The sequence below is a fragment of the Emydura macquarii genome, unplaced genomic scaffold, assembly GCF_026122565.2.
Source record: "Emydura macquarii macquarii isolate MOO-44397 ecotype Brisbane River unplaced genomic scaffold, CSIRO-AGI_Emac_v2 contig_2897, whole genome shotgun sequence".
Classification (NCBI taxonomy): Eukaryota; Metazoa; Chordata; order Testudines; family Chelidae; genus Emydura; species Emydura macquarii.
The window spans coordinates 51,613,506-51,640,908 of record NW_027133034.1 but is presented as its reverse complement, the minus strand read 5'-3'; the positions used below and the strand labels follow the sequence as shown (position 1 = coordinate 51,640,908).

General features: G+C 38.0%; 3 protein-coding genes across 5 annotated transcripts in view; all 3 read right to left on the bottom strand.

Moving 5' to 3' along the window:
• The window catches only part of LOC137167011 (cardiomyopathy-associated protein 5-like), a 47,273-nt gene extending 41,470 nt beyond the window's left edge, over positions 1-5,803 (bottom strand). Inside the window, exon 1 of the mRNA XM_067568954.1 lies at positions 3,198-5,803. Coding sequence (XP_067425055.1) covers positions 3,198-5,636 — 2,439 coding nt within the window. The 5' untranslated portion in view covers positions 5,637-5,803. The remainder of the gene's footprint in view (positions 1-3,197) is intronic.
• On the bottom strand, positions 5,684-14,627 carry LOC137167052 (cardiomyopathy-associated protein 5-like). Its single transcript, XM_067569011.1, has 3 exons — positions 14,430-14,627; positions 5,802-8,691; positions 5,684-5,710 (listed from the first exon to the last, which is right to left on the bottom strand). The coding sequence occupies exons 1-3, from the start codon at positions 14,543-14,545 to the stop codon at positions 5,684-5,686; spliced, it is 3,033 nt and encodes a 1,010-aa protein (XP_067425112.1). The 5' UTR covers positions 14,546-14,627.
• Positions 14,628-20,731: 6,104 nt separating this feature from the next.
• Positions 20,732-27,403, bottom strand: part of TENT2 (terminal nucleotidyltransferase 2) — a 62,082-nt gene continuing 55,410 nt past the window's right edge. For 2 of the 3 annotated variants that reach the window (XM_067568510.1, XM_067568512.1), the window contains 2 exons: positions 25,088-25,167; positions 20,732-22,071 (listed from right to left, as the gene is read on the bottom strand). In XM_067568510.1, coding sequence (XP_067424611.1) covers positions 21,997-22,071; positions 25,088-25,167 — 155 coding nt within the window. In that variant the 3' untranslated portion in view covers positions 20,732-21,996. The remainder of the gene's footprint in view (positions 22,072-25,087; positions 25,168-27,403) is intronic. The other variant, XM_067568511.1, reaches the window with a different exon arrangement.

Sequence of the window (27,403 nt, the reverse complement as noted above, 5' to 3'; positions counted from 1 at the left end):
TGAAATTCTGTTTGTGAAGATAATGGCTCTGTCAATTTTTATAAGTTAACAGCTCATTTCACTTAACATGAAGTTCTGCTCCAATGCCAAAAGCTGAGAAGGTGAGCATTGTGTTGTCTTCATATTTCCTTAGCAATTACATCTGTGTGAGTAACAAGAACTACACATAGACAATCTAAGAGTAACATGAGCTTTGGCTGGTAGAAATCATGTGCAGTCAGACGTGTTGTGGCCAGATTTAATTACTGGCTGTATTTCTAAGTTCCACAGCCAGAGAATGACATCATGGGACATAACCATCTCTTTTGTAACTCCACTGACTTCAATGCAACTACACCAAGGATGACTTCAGACCTATGACTTTATTAGTGACATTTTGGCAGCTGATTATAATTCATAACCAAAGCAAGAACCGCTATAGAAAAAAAAGTGGTACATGATCAGATCAGAGAAATAGAAAAATTTATAGTTGCAAAATTTGGTAAATACTAATATTTGAGGGCTGTGTTTCATCTTCTTATAGTTTTTTATTCTTACTTATGAATTAGCAACAAAGCACATGCCAGAGATCTGCTTTCAGGCCAAATTCAAGGGTATATACATATTATGTTAGAAAAGAGGTGCAAGTAATTTACATGCCAAGCGGCTAGAATGAGATGCAAAAAGATTTTAAGTTAAAGGTGAAATCAATGGGGAGTTCTGCTTAAAACTAATACAACATGGCTCAGAATTTTTTATAAAGTTCCAGCTGCAAAATGGTTATTACTGGTGACTGGGCATGATCCAAAAAACAGAGCATGACTTTCAGATGCTGGATTCAGATTGCAGAGGTGGTAACTAGAAAAAGGATACCTTTTGACTAGTAAGCTGAGCAAATTTGATATGGAATATATGAGATCAAAGATGAGACCTCAGAATGCCATTTTTACAGTCACTTTTCAGAGCAGAACTGCAATTCAACCAAGACAAGTTTCTAGAGAAGTAAAAAGTGTTTTCACAAGAATTTATATTGTACAAGTATTTGGATGAAATACACATAATATATGAATTAATGTATACCTATCATAATACTGAATTATAGCGCTGGCAAGAATACTCTTGCTAGAATTATGGATGAGGTGAATTTTAATTTCATGCCCTTATTTTTGAGTTTGTTTCAACCTTTCTAAATTGCATAGATATGAATCTTGATATCCTAGAGGCTGGATGCAAATTTTTTAAAACATCAACACTGGTGCACATTAAGGGTCCATATCATGCGCTTTCCCCTTCCCTGCACTGAAGACAATAAGAGCATTTCTGCACTATCACTAAAAGCAAATCAGGGAACCTGATTAAAAACATGGGTCTAATGTGTAGAGAAGATATGATTTTTAGCCATGTTTTGTAACCAGGCTAATGCCTTTGTCTGACCAATGTCTTAATCTGGACTGGTAACAATCTTATGGCAATGTCAGCGCAAGCATATAGAGGTTACTCTACAATATCAAAATAAAAAAAAAACAATGTTACTAAAGTTATGCCTGTCCCCATGTCAAAAAAACCACACACTAAGGATGACACAAACTAGGAAAGCTTATAAGATCTGATATGTAAACAAGATCATTTAAAACGTGAATAAATAAAATCATCAGTTTGGCAAGTTCAGGGCTGCAACGCAACCTTAATCACAATATATTCTTCCTTCAAGGACCACATTCTAAGAGGGAGCATCTTGCATTGCTCTGTTCTAACTAATCTGAAAATCATCTTGGTACTAGTATTTGCTGGTCCAGCTCTCCCCAAAATTTTGGGGAAACTTTTGCCTTATTTATGTTATAGATCCTGTAATATCTGGGCTTGTTACACAAATGAAATGAACCATTGTTACCAGCAACGGTGCTAAATCAAACTCACCTCAATATCTACTATTTCCATCCTCACAGGAGAGATTCTCTGCAACAGCCCCAAATTCAGCCCAAGTAAACATTTGCATCTTGCATTGCATCCTTTAAAAAAAAAAAAGTCTCCAAACTTGAGCTTCGGCTGTCTTCCAAAGGCCCTTCACTAAGAATATCCTGCTGCGCACACCAGGTATGCAACTCTGGTGGCTGACAGCAAGAGCTTGCCTGCCAAATAGACCTTCCACAATGGAGCATTAGGCCATTCTGGTTTTAACAAGTCACACCTTCAAGTGGATTGGGAGCCAGTGCTAAGCACAGAGCACAAGGGTGATGTGTTCATGTTGGCCCAACCCAAGAGGTGAGGACTGCATATTGCTTCTGAATGAAGCTGCAAGGGTAGCTGAAGGCAGTGGAGCCCAAACTTTTTACTAAGGCAACCCACCCACCACATTATATCTTTTTTTGCAACCCACCCAGGGTCCACATTTGGGGGTAGGAGGAAGGGGAGGCACAATCATAAACCAGCATCCTCCTCCTCTGCTGCCACCCTTTCCTCCTTGTCCTGCAAAAGGGGCACTGACTATCTGCCACAGTTCCCTCCTTTCTCCACCTAGCACCACAGCCCTAATCCTGGCCTGTCATGGAGGGGAGGCCTGAGGCGGGAAGCAGCGCCTCCACATGAGGGGGAAAAAGGGTACACTTTACTGGGGCCCGGAGACCCTGGGGGGCCTGGCCCAGGCTGCAGGGATTGTGGTATGTGTGTGGGAGGGGGCCCGTGTTACAAGTTTGTACTGGGCCCGAAAAAATTATGCTTGGGCCCTGGCGGGAGGGAAAGAGACCAAGCCCACTCCAGAGCCCACAGTGGATGGTCCTGTCCTGCAGGGCTGGGTCCAGCTCCCCACTCCAGGTTTTGTGACCCTGACACACCCCCAGGGCTGCAGCGCCACACAGGGTTTGGCCCACTGCCCCTCACAGGACAGGGAGCCAGGCCCAGCCCTGTGGGACAAGAGCCACTGCTGTGGGGTGAATGTGTGTGTGTGTGTGGGGGGGGGGGCTCGCTCTCCAATTCCCCCTCTTCCCTGGGACTTCTCTCCATACTTGTCCCACGACCATCTACCACCTTTCCATGACCTTTTCCGTGACCTACGGCTTGGAAAACACTGGCCTAAAGAAAGTGCATGTAATAATCCAGCCCAAAGATGACTAAAGCATTGACTAAGGCTAAAGATGAATGATTCATATTTTAAACTACATAGTCAATCAAGGAATAGTTTATCTATCTTCAATTATGAAAATGTTAATGTCAGTGCTTACCTTCATTTCCACTACAGCAGCGTCCAGTGTCGTAACATCATGGCCTTCATGCTCCCCAAAAAGCTTGTCGATAGCAGAAATTGGGCACTTGCATTGGTAGCAATAAGTATCAATGTGGGCCTTTTTTTCTTTTTGTGGACTCTCACTTTCAGGTACGTCTAGAGAGGATTTTTCAGAATTCATCATCACAAAGCCTGAATCCTCATGTTCAATAGGTGTATCTTGCTCTGCCTCATTTACAAATTCATAACCATAGCTCATCTGCTCAAAAGATTCTCTATCCTCAAACAATAAATCTTCATGTGCCAATTCAGAGGACATTTCATCTTGCAAAAGTTCTTCTTGGGTAATCACTTCATAATCCATTGACTCAGCAAGATCTTCATCAGTATCAAAGCACTGCTCCTCTCTTTTTGAATCTGATTGAAGGTTATCTAAATTACATCTCAAAAGCTGTAAATCAAATTCATCTAATTGCCTATCAAACTTTACTTCAGGTTCTGGAAGTCCAGTCTTAGCTACTTCTAAGTTATGCTTTGCTGTATCATTGGCAATATTTTCTCTCACTCCCTTTTTATTTGCCTGCTCATCTGTATCTAATAGATATTTTTCCCTGCTAATTTTTTTGTTCATATTTTCAAGGTAATCATGGTCTAAATCATATGCTTCTTTTGCCATAGGCTGAAGATGATTATTCAAATATGAAATATTCAGCCCTGGTTGCTGAGGAATATGAACATGTGGGAGCCTTCCTTCGCCATATTGATCACTTTCACTTTCAGCAACAGGTGTTCTGCCATGAGGCACATAATTATCCATTTTATTAACTGCTGCTATTTCATGTTGTTCTTTCTGCTCATCTGTTAGAGGAGTTACTTCCTTTGATGTATCTTGTACAGATACTTCTTTTTGATTGGCAGTTACCTCAGAATCTAGTATTTGAATGGGCCCTTCATGACTCACTTGCTCTGACAAACCTTGATTTGTTGCTGCAGGTGCATTTTCTTCCTCTCTTTGACTAGTGGAATCACTTCTTTCATCTGAAACATTTAGCTTACTTCCAAAAGGAATGGCATGAGTTGGTTGACAAATCGTTACTTCAATATCACTAAAAATCTGGTCTCTCTCTCTCGCCACAATTTCTTCTTCTGACAAGACCGCTGTTTTGGCGGACTCTTCAGATAAAATATGAACAGATTGCGGCTCTTTTTCAATGATCTCATAAAAATCCTTCTGTTTGTCTCCTGAAACCCTCAGTTGGATTAACTGGTCTTTTTTAATAGACTGAGCCTTTGAAATTTGTTCTTTTTGAGACCCAGCCACATTACAAGGAATATCATCTTTAAGAATGTATTTTTCAAAATATATTCCAGTTCCATCATCTGTGTCAGAATTTCTACTAGGAAAAGATGCCTCAGAAGTCACACTTTCTTCATCAGAAGGAGGCTCATTCTCACCTTTTGCGTTTTCTCCTATTGCTTCTGCATAGAGGTCCTTGTATAAAAATGCCAGTGCTGGTGGCTCCTCTAGCAGTTCTGGGTTAATCGCGCTGACTGATGTGGGAAATAGCATAGATCGTTCTAACACTCCTTCTTCTGTATCAAATAAGGGTGTGCCTGCTAACTTTTGTTCATCTTCTGTATTTATCATTATTTTACTACTGTCAATGGATTTTTGCATAGTTAAAAGTTTCTGAGCATCTGCATGAGGCTGCATCTTATTTTCTTCTTCTATCATTCCATAAAAGGCTTCATCCAAGTCACTAACTAATAAGGTAAATTCATCCTCCAAAGTGTTAACATCAGAACTTCCAGCTAAAGAGATGAGTTCTTCTGTACCTTTCTTAGGATCTTCCACTACAGCAACAAAGGGAATAGATAGCTCAATGGGAGATTTGTCATCAATCAAAGAATACTTCTCAAAATAATCCATCTCAATGGTACTCTCATTAGGATTCAGAACTTCACCACTTTTATTTTCTGACACTTTGGAAATTTCCTCTTCTGTTTCTACAATTTCCTGAGCATCTATTGGTTCAGCAAGTTCTTTTTGTTCATTACCTGTAACGCCAGTGTCATCTGCCACCGAGTTTTCTGAAATTTCTGTAGCCATTCTACATGTTGATGCTTCATGGTCAGCAACTGTATCACCATCATCAAATAATTTTGTTTTAATGAGGGTATTTGTTTCTAAGTATTCTAGTTTATCCGGCATGTGTTTGCTTTCTTCTTCATCTACTGAAGAAATGAATGGGACAGCATGAATATTCAATATCTCATAGCCTTCTGAAATGATATTAAACATAACTTTTTGATCGTCAGGTTCTGGAATATATTTGGATTCTTCTGCAGATTTCACATATTCTGTTAATTTCTCTTCTCTTGGTAGATAATGCTCAGGCTCTCTAGACCCTGCATCTACATTTGAAGAATGCTGCATTTCTTTTGCTGTTGAAAGGTCTCCAATGCTAGTTACTGTTATGTTATTTAAATTTTTATCTGAGACTGGATTACCTGGTAGTGAGGAGTATAAATTGTGTGTGTGGATTTCATTAATGGGCTCTGATAGACTATGGGAAGCTTCATTTGAAACAAAATCCGATACCATTGTCGTGTCTGATTTATTCTCATTAGTACTTTGGGCTGTACGTACTCTCTGAAGACTACCTGGAAATTTTTTTGATTCAAAGTGTTCAGCTTCATTTGGAAAAGGCTGAATTTTTTGCCTGTCTGCTTCATTAATATTTGTAGGATCAACTGAACCAGTTTTTGACTCTTCTGACAACAAAGCAGCTTCCTCAAAAGAATAAGCTTGAATTTCTAGATTCTTTGTTTCATTAAAAGGGCTAACTAAGGTGGTTGATCTGAAGCTGTCTACTTCAGCTGAATAAGCCTGATTTTCTTGCATCATAGTTTCATCAATAAAGTCTGATGAAACAGCCATTGATTGTTCAGATGATGTATATTCTATGCCAGCTAAATAAGGTTCCATTTCACAGCTGTCTGCTTCTTCATTACAACTGATTGAAACCGTGTTTGACTGCTCTAACACCACATTTTCTGTGTCAAGCGAAGAAGAGTGAATATCGTGCTTCTCCTCTTCATTAACAGAACCAGCTGAAAAGGACTGTGACTTTTCTGGCAATGTATTAGAAGTTGCAAAGGAATCAGATTGTGTTTCTTGCTTTCCCATTTCGTCAATGGATGTGTTCAACACTTCTGAAGTCAAGTCTGGTACTTCATGTGTATCAGGTTGTATTTCCTGCGTATCACTTTCAGCAATGAAGGTTGGAGAAGGAATTGCTAACTGTTCTGACAGCAAGTGTTCTGTGCCCAATGAATAGGCTTGAAGTTCTTGCCCATCTCTGTCATCAGTCTGCACGAGTGACATAGTGATTAAATGTTCAGACATCAAGTTTTCTATTTTAGGTGAATATAGCTGAATTTCTCTCATCTCTGTTTCATCAGTGTCATATAATGAAACTAAAGAACGACTCTTTGATTGTAGAGGTTTGGGTATATATGGCTGGATTTCTTGCTTCTCTTCATCATCATCAATAGAACATGACAAAACTAAATGTTCATGCTCCAATTGTGCAGCTTGTTTTTCTGTTTCATCAGTGGAATACGGTAAATCTAGATGTTCTGATTCGAGCTGTGCAGTTACAGCTGAATGGGCCTGAATACCTTGCTTCTCCGACTGTTCAAGCTCCAATTGTGAACTTTCTTGTTTCTCCGCTTTACCAATGAAATTTGACAAATCTGAAAGCTCAGACTCTGGTCCTGCAGTTACTAGTGAATAACACTGACTTTCTTGTGTTTCTGTTTCGTCAATAGGATATGATAAATCTAAATTTTCAAACTCCAGTTGTTCAATTACAGGTGAATAAGACTGAATCTCTTGCTTTTCTGCTTCTTTGATGGAATATGATATATCTGGATGTTCAGTCTCTGACTGAGTAGTTATGGGAGAATGTGGCTGAATATCTTGCTTCTCTGAATGTTCAGACTCCAATTCTGCAGTTACAGTTGAATAAGGATGAATTTCTTGCTTTTTTGCTTCCTCGATGGAATAAAATAAATCTGGATGTTCGAACTCTGATTGTGCCGTTATGGATGAACAACATTTAATATCCTGCTTTTTTGTTTCAGATAAAACTGAATGTTCAGGCTCAGATTGTGTAGTCACAGGTGAATAAAATGGAATTTCTTGCTTCTCTGTTTCCTCAACAGTATATGATGAACTAGAACATTCAGAGGCAGATTCTATAGCTACATAAGGTTGAGTTGTTTGCCTCTCTGGTTCATTAATAGAATCTCTTGAAATGGTTTTTGCAGTCAAAAATGAATGAGGTTGAATTTCCTGCTTCTCTCCTTCATCAATAAGATATGGGGTAATGGACAGTGACTGTTCTGAGGTCACGTTTGCAGTCTCAGGAGGAAAGGGCTGTATTTCTTGTTTCTCTGTTTTATCAATAAGATCATATGGCACCGACGTTGACCATTCTGAGACTGATGTTATGGGCATAAATAAACTTGTGTGGATTTCCTGCTTCTCTTCTTCCTCAGTACGGTATGATGAAACAGCCAGTGACTGTTCTGACATCTGATATAGAGTCTCAGCTGGAGAAGACTGTGACTCTTTTCTCTCTTCTTTATCAAGGGGAACTATTACATCAGCATTTGAAAAATTGCTAGATTCAATATTCGTTTTGACATGTTTTATATCATGAAGTGAACCATCATCCCCTTCAGTGCAATCTTTTTCAAGATGTGCTAAAGAAGGTGAGGAAGGGCTTTGATTTTGGAATCCTTTGTGCAGTTGTCTCTTCTTCCTTTTTATATCTGATGGCATAGCTGGTTCTTTACTATTCATCTTTCGGAAAAAATTTGGAGTTGTTTCTTCTGGAACTGAATTGAACTTCTGGATTTTAGCTCTTACCGATCCATTAAGGGCTGACATTCCTTTTTTCAGTTTATTTTCTTTACACATTGACTTTGAGGCAATTGGAGCACATAACACTGGTTCCCCTGTAAAGTCTAACAAATCCTCTTTATCTTTTGAAGTTTGGGCATCCATAACTTGTGTTTCCAGTTCAGCAGCATTTAACTTTGCATCCTGCACTTTTGCAGGCGTCTCTCTTACTTCTTGCATTCCAGACAAGTCACACTTTTTGCAACCCTGGCTTCCCTTCAAGTCTGAAGGCAGCAATGTCCTATCTGAGGATTTACACTTCCTTTTCCGGACAGTCTTACCTTCATCCATGATAAAGATAACTTTCCCTGGAGGAGAATCTACAGATGAACTTTCAACACTACAAAGATCAGAAGTAGCACTAGCTTCTGAGGCCCAAGGAGTGGAACATCTGCTTGAGCTGGTTTCCCATGTTATTCCACTATCTTCACTTTGAACTGTTACCATAGAAAAGGAAGGGTTGGACATGATGCATTGTAGCTTGGGTTTCACATCTTCGTTCTGGATAATGTCCTTTAAACTACAATAAATAAATAAAAGTGTGGTAAGATCATTTATTATTAAAAAAATCACCAATTACAGTAAAATCAAACTTACCTAAGGAAAATATTTTTCAGATCTGTATAACTGTGTAACAAATATAGGCATAAATAATGAATGAAATTTTTGTCTGACAAATATACTGTAGACATTGGTAACATTGTCATGTTATAAAGTTGTACAAAAACACTAAAGACTTCACATTTTAATCTCACTTATTTTAGTTCACTACCATGAAGTCAGCCTCTAGCTTGAAAGCTCAATATTCACTGTAATATACCACTGTATTCACTTAATATTCACTTACTATAGCACTGTAACTGTCCCCTCTTGACCCTGCCACATCCCACCCACTGGCTGCCATGCAGCTCCTTTTCTGTGCTGGCCAGCAGAAGCTCCCACCTACAGACCAGCCCACTACACAAATTTGACTTCTCAATCCACTGCTCCTGCTTCTTTCAGGTTGAGGCCTGCCTCTGATACTGCCATACCACCTCTCACCATCTTCCTGGCTTTGCTTCAGTTTACTTGCAAGTAGGGTTACCAGCCCTCCCGGATTGTGCTGGAGTCTCCAGGAATTTAAGATTAATCTTTATTTAAACATTATTGTCATATGATGAAACCTCCAGGAATATGTCCAACCAAAATTGGCAACTCTAAAGGAGGGCATTTTTGATTAATGACAGTTCTCCAGAACTTAGTATTGGTCCCCCCTGTTCACTTGGTTTCTGAGATTTTATTCTGAAAAAAAAAATTAATCCAAAAAGATACTGGGCAAGGTTAAAACAATATAATGGCTGGTTATCTTTTGTTTTCTGAGTATTTGACACTAGAAGTCTGAAGTCCTTTTATCTATATGAGCCAGCTAATGGAAGGAGCCCAGATACTGCAGTGCCTGGATAGCTAAATAGATGTTCTTTTCTTAGGGCTAAACTTTAATTTCCACGCATGTATCAGACTCCACAGGAGTCCTACAAATAGGGATCTGTTAATGTGCATCACCATAGTTTGCCTGGTATTTTTCTCAAAGCTATGACACCTCCTTTCAAAATACCATCTCTGCTTAATAAGAAAATATTCGTTCTAAATGGCAATAGAAACAATAGACATCAGTCAAAAAGATAATTTCACAAGGTACACTACCAAAAGCTAGAGCACACAGCAAAGGCACTCATAAGAACAACTGGTTTATTCATGCCAACAACAAGGACATGATGTGTTGTGCTGTCCTTATGACAGGTTTTGACACTGCATCTTAGGGCTCATCTTCACTTACCTTCAAGATTCGGCGGCAGTCGACCAGAGTTACGCAAGCTAGGCAAAAAACTTGCGTAACTCCCATTGACTTCTCTGTTTCTCTTCTGCTCGCCGTTTTCACTACACTGCACTGACGGGAACCGCGTTACCGTCGACGCAGAGCTACGCTACTTGAGGAGATGGTCTTAATATGTCGATTCCTGGATCGACTGAGCAGGTCTTCACTGACTGCTCAGTCGATCCAGAGAAGTCAGTCTGATGGTGGCGAATTTGCCACCATCAGTGAAGACATAGCTTTAGTCTAATTATTTCCATAAATGACAAATGAATAACTGCAAAACCTAGCTTTGATAAAATGGTGTGAAAAGTAAGGCCCCATGACGTTGCTGGAGCTTCCTGGAGACTGTTGCTGTTAGAACAACTTTACCATAATGACAGATTTTACAAGGATAGCTAATTTCTGATAGAAACACTGCATTGTAGCACAGACCTTGATCCTGGAAACACTATCACTTTATCCACTGGCTTCATTAGGACTACTTAATGCAAGGTAAGGATTTTTCCATTGTAGGATCAGGCCTTTTACTTGTTTTTATACACCCCCTCTAGCTTTCTACTTCGGAACTTTAAAATTGACCATTCAACTTTATGCTTTGTCACATCGTCTTTGCTGGGTGAAGCAACAAGCAGCTGCTGCTAGCTTTTGAGTTTTCATATATCTTGTTTAAATCCTTCTTCTTGCACTGAACTGGTTTTCCCCCTACCAAATAATGCTAAGGCTGATTCTTTATGGTAGCCTGTCTACTTCTGTGTTTCAAATGCAGCCTACCAGCCCTATAAAGCTTTAGTCTAACTAGGGGAAAAACCACTAAACATTACAGTTACCAGCCAATCCTCACACATGCCATGCTGGATAATCATACTTCAATACCACTGCCCCCTGTTATTACTGTACAGTTCTTGAAGACTACTTTACTAAGCACTTAACACTTAGCCAAAGTGTTGAAGATATTCTCTCTTTTAGCTTATGCAAATGACACATACAGCATAAACTACATTTTTACCTATACCACCAACTGGTTACTTCTTACCTTTGTTTCTAAAGTACCAGACACCCTCTGCTAAATTGGGCTAGTCTCCAAAAGACTGTACAAAGAGCCCAGTAATGAAATAGGACGAAACATTTTTAATCTTGTAAATTCTTGATTGTGTCTTTTGCCTAAAGTAACTCAAGATATTTTTCATATTTAAAAAAATAGCTCTTTTTGATAGATTCTGAAAGACTGAAAACACTGTTCACTCTCAATAATCTCTTTCCTCTTTGTTGGATGCACATGATTTGTAATTGTCAGGTTATTCACAAGCACTACTATAACTAACTTTTTTTTTTTTTATTAATTGACTTAGCACTTATCACAATTGTAGATAAGTACTTTCTATGAAATATACACTATTGTATGCTTAGGCTTCAGATATTGACTCAATAATTCATTGGTCTCCCATTGCTCATTGAGATCCCACTTGTGTTATATACTGAATGAAAAAAAGATTAAATGATCAGTCAAGATCTCTCTCCGTAGAACAATATGCAGCTTGTCAATTTGGGCTCTGGCAGTGTCAGAGGAAGCAAGAGACACTGGCTCTCACCTAAGAGCATTCTGAATAAAGGAACTTCAGCAAAAGTGTTCTGGATGACCTCCACTGTTGGAATGGAATATGAAAAGGACTGGCATAATTTTGTCCTAGACTTTGTAGTGTGCTAAAAGTGATAGGTAGGAAGGCAATGTGGTCCAGTTATTCTGTTCAAGCACTGCTGTGGGAGTCAGGAAACCCAAGTTCTATTCCTGTTTCTACCAGACCTTTGCCGTTTGCTTTGGGGCAAGTCATTTGACTTTGCTATGTCTAGACAAAATGGGAATAATTATATATATCTTGCTTTGTGAAGCACTTGGAAATTATGAATGAAAAATATTACATAGGTTCCTCTAATGTCCTATGGCAAAACCCCCATTGATTTTAGTAGTGCAAGATAAGGCGCTATTAAACTGTGTCTAGAGCTGAATAGGCAATCAGTGCAGCACACAGCTCACAAATATGAAATCGCAGTTAACAGCAGAATTGGCTGCAAGATGAAGCACGTACAGCCTTGCAGACAGATTTAATATATCTTGGACTTTTATTAAAAAAAATTTCACAACATTAATAGCAATTATATCTTGCAATAGAAGCACCATATTTCACTTGTAACTCACAACCAAGTTACAGAGTGCAGTTATATCTTATGGGCTTGGCCTTTACACCTTTACTCAGTCAAAACTTCCTGGGATCTTTGCCTGACTAGTAAGTACAGAAGGGGGCCTAACGCTCCAAATGTTCATTTTATTCACATTTAAAAAAAAGCTGTACAGCTAAAAAAGCTTACAAAATTGTAATAAACTATTTCTGAGCTGTGAAATTGTTTGCCTTATTTGTTCCAAAAGTCAAATGTTAACTCACATTACAGAGCTCCTGGAAAAGCAATGGAGTATCCTTAACAATCATAATGTGAACAGAACTATGCTAATTAAATCAGAAGGGCGTCAAACTGAGTTGAAAAAAACCTCAGTGGTGCACCGAACACAGCTGTTTGGAAAACCCTCCGATACATTGACCTATCTTAATTAAATGCTGTTTTGGGACGTACATGAATTATTAATATAACTGTCTGTTTAAGGAAACTATCATGATGATTTATCAAATAATCATTGTATTTGAACACTATTCAGCTGCAACACTGTGATGCTATGCTTGAATAGTTACTTTATTTGTATTGCAGTAGCACCCACCTGAGCCAAGAATGAGATCTGATTGTGCTAAGTCCAGTGCAAATACATAGATAGAGACAATCCTCCCAGAACTGCTATTAGAAAGGGAGTGGAAGAGGATATCTGAAGATAGAAGGTGTGAGCTAATCCCATCTGTAGCTTAATGATGATAATTTAAATAACATTACCTATTTAATATAAATAATATTGCTCATATGAGCAAAAATATCCAGCTGATGGCCCTGATTCAGGAACATAATTAAGCATGGGCATAACTTTAAGCCCCGAGTAGTCCATTGATTTCAGAGGGACTACATATACGTTTCAGGTTACACACATGCGGAAGTAACTTCCCAAATCTGGGCTAAAAAGCTTAACCAGCATGGTTAATATAGGTGTCAAAGATGCAAAAGCTCTTTATGGTCATGTAGTCCATTCTCTTTGCTAGAACAAAACTGCCCTTTGGTATATTTTGGCACAGTAGGTTTGGTTCCCTCTACTTGGAAATGACTTAGGTGATGGGGATTTCCACCATTTCCTTTGGAAGAGTAACTCACAGTCGAATGGATCTCACAGTCAGGAAGCTCTCTCAATGCTCTGGACTAAGTTTTTCTTTTCTTAATTTCATTCCATTACCCCTAATTATAATCAGGAAACAGAGGAAATATATAAGAGAAGGGGCCCATGGCAAAACTTGGCATTAATATGAGTAGAGTTCCACCATTTTTTCTTCATCCCTTTGACTTCTGCCCATAAAGAACTTTCATGGCGAGGCCTGAAATCACTCCAGAATTTGATAGGCTGCAGAGTGGCTTTGTATATGCAAGAACAACTCCTATCACTTGGGTTTCTGGAAGTGTATCACCCATACCCCTTACCAAATATATGTCAGAAAGTATTTTTCAAACCTTACTACTTATTTTCCAATCCTGTTTACAATGTACATTTAACAATGATGGATTTTATCCCCACATGACAACATCCTGATCTTGATCTATATGAGGTGGACCCGGAGGGGCACATGGTGTCCAGCTGAAATCAGAGGGGTTCTGCCTGGGCACAAAGCTCTGCTCATGTGGATCAGATTGCAGGATCGGGGCCCATGTTCATGGCAGAGGCAGGAACAGAACTCAAATTTCTGGCTCCCAGCCCTACACAGAGAACACTCATCCAAGCTATTTCTCAGCAGTTTCTCTATGTTAGGAACTTTGGCCTCTGTATAAAATGCCTGAAATCAAACAATATTCTGTGCCCTATCTCAGCCCAAAAATCAGAGTCACAGGAGGTCTCAGCTCTCTACTGGAAGATCCTCCTTCCTCACCCCACTGCTGACATGTAAATCCCCAGAATAAATAAGATCAATATGTAACGAAAAGTCAGCCAGAAAGGGAGGGGCAGGAGATGCCAATCCAGCTGGCACGCTGCAGACTCTTTAAATAGAAAAGCCTTCAGTGCTCAGGACAGGCACTTACAGAATGAAACCCAATTACAGGCAAATTAATCAGAAACCCCAATGGCAGATTCTCATTTATTTTATTCAGATCCTATTTGGGGAAAAAGATAAAATAGGCCTGGATCCCAGGTTCCCCAAGGGTCGTGCCCTACCCATGCTGCTGGCCCTGCATGCAGGACTTGTTCCTTTCTGAAGAGGGAGTACCTGTTAGTCAGCTCCTCCACTTCTTGGGGCTCCACCAACCCTTCGGGGATGTCATCCTCTATAGAGAAGGAAATCTCAGACACTTGGTCGCACTCAGAGCCAGAGTAACCCTCCATTCAGTTCAGCCCTTGCCGGGATTTTTACCCCTTACTCCGTCCTCCCCAGGGTTGCCTGAAGCAACTGTCATCCCCAGCAGCTTCAGTTCTCCTGACTCAGGGGAGTCTTTAAATAGAAGGCAGGAAAGTCACAACACCAAGTTGCTGTTGCTGCCTAGGTCTTACCACTGGGTCCTAGCACCAACCTCACCACAGCACACAGTGAATAATAAAAGGGACAAATCAGCCTTTGCAGCCACTTCTCTGGGCTGCTCAAGCCATTCGCCAAGTCAGCTCATTTTTGCTACTGAGCAGCTTTTGATAACACTATTTTATAGCCAAGATTACGAACTAAATGAGCATAGTTACAAAAAGAAACAAGTCAGAGCTCCAGGTGACATTCCCAAACCAGAAAAAGGTAGCACACAAAGGGTGGGGCTGGGAGAGCGGGAAAGCAGATATTTAGTAAGAGTCTTATTGTATCTTAATATCAGTTTTTAAAAGCAAAATAAATGTATATAGATGGCAACAGGGGGCTCCAGTATAAAATCCTGCATGAGGTTTCAGAATAAAATGTTTTTTTTAAAAAAACAAACCAAAATATTTATAAAAATTAAATCACTAAAGACAGCAAAGAACACAGCCTTAAAAATGAATGTAGTGCTTGTGAAAGGTGTCAGTCAGGTGATCCTAGTATTTCAAGTTTCCTACCCTTACTCCTCGAAATTGGAATATTGAGTTTAGGCACCGTGTGCTGAGAGCCAATTCAATACCCTTGGTTTGAAAACGAAGACAAGTATTGTAATTAGGCGTTCAGGTTATAAGATAATGGGAGGTGTAACTAGTTTTACCGCTCAGATGCTACAGTATCTTGAAACCAGTTATGACTTTCCCTTTCCTTACCATATGGTAACTCTGCTAAATAATAATTTACTAAAGCATATAAAGACAAAACAATTCACTAAGATGTGGCTGAAGATGCAGCTGCAGTCTGAACAGCTACTGATACTACATATTGTTATTGATAAGCAAACTAGCAGACTAACCAAATCTACTTTTTCTCTACAACAGATGGAAATCAGTCACATTTGCATTGCAATTATTCTCCATTATTGCAAAGTGCATTGCTTTTCATAGGCCAGGAGAAAACGATCTTCAATATTCCTAAATCAGAATTAACCAAATGAAGCACTTGTCACAGTTCAGGGCAACTGCACCTGTATCTCCTCATAGTGGTTCAGTGAGGGCTGCCAGCTCCCCTGGCCAGCACTTCTCTTGGGTGAAGACATGGGTCTCACTCCCTCCTGATCAGGGAATCTCCAGGCTACACAGTCTCTTGACCATACTGGGGTGTCCCAGCAAGAGGCTCTGCTTAAGCAGGCCTGCTTACTTTTTCTTCACAGACTACTAACAGAGTAATTGCCCACAGTTATAAATTACCACACACAGCACCTCCTATGGCAGCACATTTTTTTTTCTTAAGGTAGAAGCACTACAGAGAGAACATTAAAAAACATAAAAGAACCTACACGTTAATAAGCTTCCCAGCGATCCCCTGATCCAAACATGGGCTCTGGCAGGAGTAGTCCTTCAAAACTCCAACCCAAGGAGTTTTCTTGTGGTTTCCAATTCGTCACAGCTTTAGCTCAAGCACCCACTCTTATGCTTGGCCTCAGTAGGACAAGTCCTTCCAACTTCCCTAAGGATTGGGACCCTATTGTATTAATTTACATGGAATAAATGGGCCAAAGGTGTTAACATCACCTAACCACAGTCCAGCATTAAGCAGCGTTAAAACAAGGTCCAGGGTTTGGTATACAGAGATCTCAGCTTTATTCAAACACACCATTAAAATCTGTATTAAAGGAAAGAAAAGAAGGAAAAACAGTTAAAGCATTTGAAATGTAAAGTATTAAATAAGGCTTTTATTTTAGCAACATCCCGTGTTCTCTTTCTAGCTGGAGAGAGTCTTTGGAAGGCATAAACCCTTGTTTGGCAGTCTCTTGGATGATACCAAAAATGGTGATAACTGTCCTTTTGGGGAAAAGAGAAGTAGTAGTAAGCAGAGATGGGCTGGAGCTGGTGGAGGTGTTGTTGTTAAAGTCCAATTCTGTATTATCCCAGGTGGTGTTTGGGATTCAGCTGGAGCTAGTAGAGATGGCGACATGATCCCTCTCTCTGGCGTGGGCTGGGCGGGGCTGGTCAGGACGTGTCTTAGAATCAGGATGACAACGGATCAGCATCCCAGGAGCTGGTGGGGGTGGCAGCAGCAATGATGGTGAAAGCTCACTCCAGCGGCCTATTTTTCTCCCTAATATTTCTTTAAGAACCCAGGAAGGGAATGGTGGAATACTCCAACCCCTTATTATTTTGTCCACCAATTGGGCCTAGTTTCTGACACACCAATTTTGGTTCACTGATTTCTGGCTCCACCGTTTTCTTCTTTACAAAGCATGATCTTAATCTGAGTTATATCAGGATGCTTTTTTGTTTTGTTTCGTTTTGGACTAATTCAGTCAGTCAGTCTCCCTTTTGTACCTTTTCCCATCAACATTTTTATTATAGATTATTGTGACATCTCATGGACTTTCACATGCTTTTTACAGTTGAGTTCACACTTACGGTAAATTTGTAGGCCCAATTATCACAACAGCCCTTCATGGACCAGAGGTTCTGTCCATTTGCTGAATCAGGAAGAAGGCCCTGAGCCTGTTTACATTCAGGATATTTATCCAAATATCCTTTCTTTGTCTCTTGGTACCTGAAAAATCCAGTTTGAGCTAGTATATGCAAACTTCTCCTTCTTCAAAGGGCAGATAACCAGAGGAATTAAATTAACAATCCCTCCTCCTAGACAAATTACACACATTTCCACAATAACAAATACACAGTTGCATTTTTAATACAATTGACCCAAAAGTTTTTAGACCTAATTCAATAAGGTTTAACTTAATTCAATAAAGTTTATCTTAACTTCATAAGGTTTGTCCAGGATATCATCAATCTCTAAAAGCAATTATTGTCATTACATTTCGTTGAAACTATAGTAAAGAACAGAAGTATCAGACACATAGATGAATATGATTTGTTGGGGAAGAGTCAACATGGTTTTTGGAAAGGGAAATCATGCCTCACCTATCTACTAGAATTCTTTGAGGGGGTCAATAAGCATGTGGACAAGGGTGATCCAGTGAATATAGTGTACTTCGATTTTCAGAAAGCCTTTGACAAGGTCTCTCACCAAAGGATCTTAAGCAAAGTAAGCAGTCATGGGATAAGAGGGAAGGTTCTCTCATGGATCAATAACTGGTTAAAAGATAGGAACAAAGGGTAGGAATAAATGGTCAGTTTTCAGAATGGAGAGAGGTAAAAAGTGGTGTTCCCCAGAGGTCTGTACCAGGATCAGCACTGTTCAACATATTCATAAATGATCTGGAAAAAGCGGTAAACAGTGAGGTGGCAAAATTTAAGTAACTAGAATAGCGCTCTCAACTTTGTCCTGTACCTCTCACACATTGGCTTGTCCCGTAATTAGACCAAAACAGATTCTACATACCCCTTTACAGGTCTTCTTGAAAGCACCACATCTTCATGGGTAACAAAGAGATTGATTTACATGAGTGCATACAAACATTAACACAGGAACACAAGATAACATGAGAACACAAACAAGCATTATGCGTTTAAGGCCACAATGCAAAATCTCTAAGAACATAAGAATGGCCATACCAGGACATTAAAAGACATCCAGACATGGAGAATCCACCACTTCCCTTGGTAGATTGTTTCAGTGGATAATCACCCTCACTGTTAAAAATGTGTGCCTTCATTCTAATCTGAGTGTATCTGGCTTCAGTTTCTAGCCCTTGGTTCTTGTTATGCTTTTCTACAGTAGATTAAATAACTTCAGTTGCTGGTATTTTCTCCCATAAAGGTACTATATACATAAACAAACTCCAACATTAAACTACCATTAATCCTACTTCCTGGCAAAGACCACTCTGACTCATGGATTTATCTTCACTAATTTACACCTGCAGCAGTTATGCATCCAACTGAATCTAAACTAAGGCAGGTCTTTGCCATATACTCTCACCAACTGCATTCTTGTACTAGTAATGGCTCTCACTGATCTCTAGTTCCCCTTACATGCACTTACCCTGGTTTCTGGGCAAATACTTCAACCTATTTGGACTAATTTTACTCAACTCATTATCTCCCCAGTCTAGGATTTCCAGAGCCAAGTTACATGCAGAATACCTCATGGTGGATTTACCAGAGCAATTCCTCAACCTCCAGAGTATTATGTTAATTTACAGTTCAGCTTTTTCACACACTCTGTGCTAATAACCTATTTTGGTCATACTTATAAATGTACTTAATTCTGACAACTTGACTTAGATTTATAAAAAAAATCTTCATTGAGCTCATAATAGTGTTTTGGCCAAACTAGGATTATGTTCTCTTTAATCTCATTGAGAGCATAAATCAATCAAATAGTAAAAAAACAATCATTATGGATCCTATGATATGCAGTCCATGTTGGTTCCCATACTGCACCTATTGAAAGTGAAGCTTTTGCTATCACTCAGTGAAGTCAGTTGGGGTTATCTGTCCAAATCTGAGTATTCATTGAAAGTGATATTATTAATTCCTATGGTGCTGTAACACTAAAGAGGATCCTGGAAAGCTATATAAAGTGAAACAGAATTCTACACTTCATCAATTTCTGGTATAATGTAAACTGAGAAATGGGAAAGACATCAAGTAGAACCACTACCAAAAATCATAGTATTCAAAGCTGTTTCTAAAGCAGCTGAAGGGATCTAAATTAAATCATTCTATCTCATCTCAGTGAGAAACCTCAGAGATGCTTCAGTGTCGAACTATGCACAGTGACAGAAGGAAACATTGGTCTCCCATGAGAACCCTTTAACAGTTAATCTGTTACTTAGAGACTTTAGGTCTCAGAAAAATATCGTTGCTGATTACAAAGGAGGTGGAATCTGATTACAAATGAAGAACCTTATTTGAGTAAATTGGGGGGGAGAAGAAGTTCTGAAAAAAGTCAACCCATAAACATATTGTCTATTAGTGAATTCCTCACTCTGGATAGATGCCTAAACTAATGGAAGATTTAGCTCATCAAGTCATCTTCAAGCAACTGTTTACACAGGATGAGTGATCCAAACTTTCTAAACTAAGTGAAAGACTAACTCAAAAGTTACACAATCCAAACACAAAATTTTCAAGAGCTTCCATCCTGTTTCATGAAGTTTTTCAAAAACTACAGCCTGGATTTATGGATTTGTGGTTACAGGTAGAGCTGGTCAAAATTGTTTCAATTTTTTAAAAAAAATTTGCAATTCCCCTCACTGCTTTTTTTTAAGCCATTGAGTTAATGGCATTATTGAGTTTCAAAAAGGAAGCTATAAGAGAATTTAAAAAGAAGAGTACCTATCCTACAAGCAAATTTTAGGCAGAGATGGAGAGGTAGTGTGGGATATAAAACAACTATTTAAAGCACGGGGAATTCTAACAAAGAGATCTTATGCAATATCCACTCCTCGTTCTACTTTATCTCTTGGAATATGCATCCCTCCAAACAGATAAAGTTGGTGAAAGATTGTTTATGTAGTTTTGTAGCTTTGATATGCAGCTCACTTGAAATGCATCTGAGCTGGTGTCTTGTGCAATCACGTTCCTTGCTAGATCTTCTATTTCCATAAGGTTTTGTACTCTGTAGGCACAGAAATAGCTAGTGCCTTTTTAAACATTGTATACACACATTTAAAGTCACTAGAGAATCTTTGAATGATGACATTTTGTGCAACAAGTTTTCATTGTGTTTTATGTAAAGCCATTTGATTATACTTCTATAACATACTTAAATAGTGGATGACTCATTCAGACCAAGTTTATCATCTCAAGAAAAGGAAACAAGCTTAATTTGGAATAAAACATTTCAGTTATCTGCTTGATTGCTATTGAATTGAAGATTAAAGGTATAGAATAAAAATTGTTTTAAAAAATTTAGATGACAGATTACAGTGAGATCAAATAGAGCAGATGATCTTACTATAAGCAACAAGCTGATAGCTTGTTTAATCCTAAACATTAAAGTGGTTTGTAACTTTTAAAAAAAATTCTACAATTGATGAAGCATAAATAAAAATTACCTACAACTTTATTTGGAGACATGGACTCAAGAACATGCTAAGAATCCAAATGAGCATTTTCACACACCTATAAGGACTACACTGCACATAGGTATAAGATTCCAATAGCCATACAGAAATATCCTTTTTGGACAAGAAAATCCTTAGAGGATTTCTCTTTCTACACAATTGCAGGAAAGTAGAAAACATTTAGAAGAGCTCATGTTAAATAAGAGCAAAATGAAACAGAAAAGTTAGCTATATTTTGCATACATAAACTTTATTCCACTGGACACCATACAAAATATTAAACTTAAGAGAAAAAATAAAATATCAATTTGACATCATCGAGAAGTAACAATTTTAACATATGAATTGGTCTGCAATAACAAATACATGAGAGGCACAAACTGTGCTACAGCAGGTCTAAAAGAAGTTTCACTTTTTTTTGGAAAAGTTAAAATTTTCAAGATTACTTTTTAAATTTCAATTTACAGCAGCTGACCAATTTACAAGTATTTACACAAAATCAAAACAAAAACTTGGCTTATTAGCAGCTTTTTTTTTTTAAGCAGCCATCACTACTACTTTGCATATAGAAAGGAAACATTAAAATAGATATTTGACCTAATCTGTATGAATATTAAGCATTTATATATATTGGTTTGCTATGGATTATTTCAACTGTTTTGTAGTAGCTCTGCTGCTCAAAAATTCCAGTTTAGATAATAATTCCTGGGATGTGGAGCATAACAACAACCAGGGTATAGTTTCATTTTGAGAAATTGTTACTGTTGTTCCATGTAAGAGGGAAATAAAACTGGAAAGTGCCAAGTTGAGCAAAAGTGCATACTGCTTTAAGCAGTTGTAAAGCACAGGCTGCTTATTTATCAAGAAACGTGCAATGTGTGCTATGCCTTAAGGATACAGCTGGACTTTTATACGTTGCTTATCTCTTCATTTCTTTATTTCAGTGTTAAGCGTGGTTGAATTAACCATTACACAGTTAATAGTAACAATAATTCAACATACTCTGATACTTTCCTTAAAATTAATTTAGTCGGTGGTCTGAAATTTGGGTCATAATAGTCTCCTGTACACATCAATGGTATAAGTATTTTCAGAAAATCCATCTTTGAATGAATGGTTGTATTAACAAATGCCATAATAAAATATGCAATCTTTCTTATAAACATTTCCTTAACAAAAACTTGAAAGAGAAAACGCTTCATAAAAAACCATGGGGGAAACTGCATCTTGGTTTTGATATTGTTCTTTATATTTCAGCAGACTCCAGTAAGGAGAAGAAGCCAGTTATCTTTTCTGTATAGTTGCTCTTACAGGTAGTATACAGTTCAAGTCTCTCTTGTCTCGTAATCTCTGCCATGACTGAGGAAAAAAAAGTTGCAAGGTTTTTAAAAGATATTCTCTTCTACATAACCGCCTCCTTTAAAACTGAAAGAGGTAAACCCTATACAGATGCACAAGGAGTTTAAACACAGTTTTGTTTCCCTCACAAATTTATGAACAGCGTCATGTAATTATTTGTTTTAAAAGATTGCTTACAGTAAGAGGGAATCTGTACTAAGCCAGACAAAATGGTGTGCACTGTTGAGAACAAGGACTAGTCTACACTAGAAGCACTACATCGGCGTAGCTGCACCAATGCAGCTGTGCTGCTGTAGCGTGTCTGGTGAAGATGCTCTATGCCAACGGGAGAGAGGTCTCCCGTTGGCATAAGAAGTCCATTTCTGCGCGAGGTGGTAGCTATGTCAGCCCAAGAAGCTCTCCTGCTGACATAGTGCGGTCCACGTCTCTGCTTCGGTTGGTGTAACTTATGATGCTCAGGGGGGTGGCTTATTCACACCCCTGGGTGACGTAAATTATACTGAAGTGATAGTGTAGACCTGGCTCAAATAAGTATATTTTCAGGGGACAAAGACGACTTGTGAAGGTGGGAGTATTAATATATTTTAAAAGAACTAAATTACTTATTTTCTGTCTTAAAAACGGTTAAGTACCTTTACATTTTTGATTTTGGAAACATAGGCTAAATCTCTGAGGAGCTAGCCCTTGCTACTTCCAAAAATGAAGAATGTGCTTAAATTGGTGACATATTATCTTTATTTCTGTCCTGGGTTCCAGGAGTAGAGTATGGGATAAGGTATTTAAGCATCTCATTATACAACTGACTATATGTGAGGAAACCTTGTGCCAGTGTAGAGTCAGTGCTTTTCAAATAAACATTTCATAAGAACAATGGGTTGAAGCAATTTTTAATCAGAGTTAGGCACCAACCTCCCCCCTTGGGCTTTTTTAAAAATTCCAGTTTTAGAGGATAGTCATAAGTATTTGCATCTTTTTAAGCAATTAATATAGTTGTTCCTTACTGTGCCTAAGCAATTTATTCCATCGTTTCATCAGTAATGGAATACATTATTTACATAGATTATATGGCGCCTAACACTAGCGGCTTCATTGAAATTAAGTATTTTGTACAAAAAACTGCAAACATTTTATATGCTTATGAGGTCACTAACAGTCTCACAATAAAAATCAAGCTTGCAAACTGCCCATATTAAAAGCTCAGATCTGACCACTTGTATCAATAGCCCATCAACTGATCTCTTGCCATAACGCCTAACAAAAAAAACAAAAAACAAAAAAAAAAAGGTGGATTTTCACAGCATGCTGAGAAAGTTATCCAGTATGGGCTCTCTCTCTTTTACATTGATTATATTCAGTAACAGATTTAAAATCATAGGACAAATATACCATGCCTACAACTATCTAAATATAGAATCATACACATGTAGGGCTGGAAGGGACTTCAAAAGGTCACCCAGTCCATCCCCCATGCTGAGGCAGTACCAAGTATACCTAAGACCATCCCTGACAGATGTTTGTCCAACCTGTTCATAAAAACTCACAACAGAGATTCCACAACCCCCCTTGGAAGCCTAGTTCAGTATTTAACTAAACTTCTAGTCAGAAAATTTTCCCTAATACCTAACCTACGTCTCCTCTGCAGATTAAGCCAATTACTTTTTGCCCTACCTGCAGTGGACAGGGAGAACAATTGATCACTATCTTCTTTATAACAGCCCTTAACATATTTTAAGACTATCAGGTCCTCCCCCTCAGTCTTCTTTTCACAAGACTAAACATACTCATTTTTAAATTTTCATCATATGTCAGGTTTTTTAAATCTTTCATCGTGTTCGTTCATTGCCTTCTGCAGAGAGTTCAAAATACTGATGAAATGTGACAAAATCTTCAAAAGTAAAAAAAATATTTTATTAGTGTTTGTGATACAGAAAGATACTCAATTTTTAAAAAATTCTGCTTATTTCTTGCACAAGAAATATCTGAGCTTCACTGCTTTCTCTTTGTTGGAGAAACTTGACATGATCAGTGATGGCATACAAGGCTATAACTGGGTGCTTTAAATGACAGCAGGAAGAAGAAGTTAACTGGTTACACATAGAACCCAATCCTGCAAACACTTACTGCTGAACAAAACTACTGCTACGAAAAATCTCAATGAATCCAAAGTACAAGTGCAGATATATATCCTTAATTCCAAACAGTGTCTCACATTCAAAGCAAGCTCTATGATGGGGAGCAGGGGTAGGCAACTATTTGCAGATTAAGCCCTTTAAACTATGGCCCAAATTTTAGCTTTCTTAGGTTCAAAGTAAAATCCACATCTCTCCACCATCGAATAGGAAAAGCTACAGCTCAGATAAGTCATGTCTCACTACAGTTAAAAGTTCTCATAAGATTGTTTAATGAGCCCTTCTTGCTGAAGAAGTGCATACCTGATATTTCAAGAGTATGCAAAGAGCAGAAAAACAAACTTTGTAAACTGCTGGAGGCTGTATTTACCCATCATAAAAGGAGCAGTATAGGCTCAAACTGTTTTTTGTTAGTTTTTCTTCCATAGTTCCCTTTCAGATTTCCATAAGAAGAAACACTGAATCCAGGTAAGGCTGAAAGTGTTCTACTCCAAAAACATTAATAGAAAGGTTAGGCTAAGATTTTCAAAGCTGACTAAGGGATTTGGATGCCCAGTTCTCATTACAATATATCTCTGCCTTGGAGCCCTAAATTTAAACACAAAGACAGTTAAGAAATTTTCATTTTAGGTACCCACTTCAGTGTTAGCTTCACCCTTGTACATGCACACAGGCATTACAAAACAAACATTCTAACTTCATAATATTTCTCTCCTATGTATATTAGGATGAATTCCTATTATGCAGATTATGAAGTGTAAGGCAAACATACCTCTGGCCACCATTATACGACACAAATCCACTGACCCCCTATGTTTTCATTTTTTATTCCAAAATCTTTCTTGCAGACAAAAAGGCTACAAGAATTAATCTGGTGTATTTTTTACCTTTAGAAATTCATCCTTGATAATGTCAAACTTCTGCTTTTCATGTACAGCCCTAGCTGTGTTTGTTCCATCAAAAGGCTCTGCAAGGTTAAATGTAAAAATTAAGTGTTAAAAAACCAACCTTTACTTCAGCTTCACCTAGTAAACGACCCTGTGGGAAGCAGAGGATGAGTCAACATATTCTCACTTTTCATTATGGCCTTTTAGCAGCTGGCTGCATTTTCCCTTTCTGACATGTACCGTTAGTTAACTCTCATATCATAAAAACACAACACTAATATTCTGCAGCTGTAGTAGAAATTGTTGAAGTATTACTCTTTCCAATGTGGACAGATGGCATTGTCAGTAGCAGTATTAATATAGGTCTTCTATCATGTGCTTTTGTGTATTATACAAATATTTCAAGTACTATAAAGTCAGAGCCATCTATTCAGAGTCTCAAAACAAGGAATAAAGCAGCCACATCCCTAACTAACATCTTTTGTTAGTTCATAGACCGTATATTGCTATGTCATTTTAAATATTACTAAATCTCCTACATATGAAAGGTCCTGTTACAATCAAGTGTGTATTGTGCATCTAAATATGACTGTGCAACTGTTGCATGTGGACCTCTCAAAACAATGTGCTTATATCAAATCTTTAAGCAACTATTTTCTTTTACAATTCAGTATCTTTTGAGACAAAAAATTACACACAGACTGCAGTGATAAAATATAATATTTTTATTATACCTGAATATATAAAAACAAAAGCCCTGTAAAATACTTAAGAAAACCAGCTTTCAAAAAAAAATAAAAATAAAAATCTATTCTTCCTACTATTTTTGTCTTTTTACAGTTGACAAAGTGTAGTTTTTCTCATTTGTTTCTAGTGGACTAGAAACCAACACAACTTTGGCCTATTTGTCGTTCACATGGTCAATACCACACAGCTCTGAAATATTGTATTCAGAAATTTCTCTGCAGCACAGCAAATATACTATTGAGTTACCATGCTCTGACTACCTTTTAATTTCACAGCAAAATAAGTTTTAGAATCCAGTCTTGTTACATTTTTCCAGAGGACAGTTTAAGAACACTATGGTATATTTTATATATGTAAATGGTAGGATAAATGATGTCAGAACCCTGAAGGCAAAATACAGTCCTAGCTAGATTGGTCTACTTTTAAATGTCAAATTTTGCGTCTTAAACTACCTTCTCTTTAATGGTTTAGGAATCCTTTTAGTTTTAACAGATGTGTGCATATAAGAGTTTCATGAAATACATTAATACATATAAGATGTGCTGAAAAAAATCCTATAAACATCCATGCATAAATTGAGCATAATATTGGTCAGAAATAGTTTTGTGTATATCTCATGTATTTTTAATTACAGCAGCAATGATGCAATTGTGGCTTTCAAAAGGATTCATTAGGGCCTGTTCTTATGGTCCTTATTCAAAAAAAGCTACCATTTAACTCACAGGGAGTTTGCCAGTATAGGGACTATAGGACTAGGACCTTACATTACCAAAACAATCCACATTTAAATGAACTTCAGTATTCATAATTCATCAGCACAATGAGCTGACTGGTTTTGTTTGGCATGCTTCTAGACTTTTCTTCTTCTAAAAATATCTTAAATATTTTAAAGTGGGTGCTTACTGGCAGATTTATTTTACTTTACAGTGCAACATGCCTTTATACTGAATCAGAATACCGGCCATTGAATCCATAAGGTGTTCACTCTAAAATCTAGATACAGAATTTGACACAGTGACCTCTTACTACAGTGAATTCCAAATGCTGATTATATGCCATGTGAAGTAGCACAGTATTTCCTTGTATTTGTTTGAAATTTTATGCGGATTGATTCTGTAATGTGAATTAAGAGCCTCCAGGGCCTCCATATTGAACGTAAGATCATAGACTTTAAATGACAATAGGGGCTGCAAAGCCTTGCCAAGACAGTCAGAATACTCCCAGTCTGGACTCAAACCTTTCCAATGCTACGATAATAAATGACAATTAAAAATATTATATTTAATTCTCCTTTCAAAAGAAAAACACTTGCCTTGGAGGAGTGGGCAAGAAGAATTTTGAAAAACTATGCGTGCAACATTTTAATTAAAATAAATCAACTGCTAAGTGTCCCTCAATATTTCCTAAACATCAGTATGTTTTCAAAGGAAAATGTAAATTTTCAGTGTAAATTATTTTATTCGCTAGTCAGAAGAATAATTCACTAAAGGTGGATGTTAAATATAAAACAAGCAAATTGCCATCCTGACAATTTGATGATTTAAAGGAGAACTAAAAGAATATTCTTTC

What these genes read in the sequence shown, in the direction of transcription:
- LOC137167052 (XM_067569011.1), bottom strand. Translation starts at nt 14,545, where the DNA reads ATGGAGGGTTACTCTGGCTCTGAGTGCGACCAAGTGTCTGAGATTTCC. An exon ending in GTGGAGGAGCTGACTAACAG is followed by an intron (nt 8,692 to 14,429) that starts GTACTCCCTCTT and finishes TATTTATTGTAG; the next exon opens with TTTAAAGGACATTATCCAGA. An exon ending in ATAAATCAGACACGACAATG is followed by an intron (nt 5,711 to 5,801) that starts GTATCGGATTTT and finishes CCTCACTACCAG; the next exon opens with GTAATCCAGTCTCAGATAAA.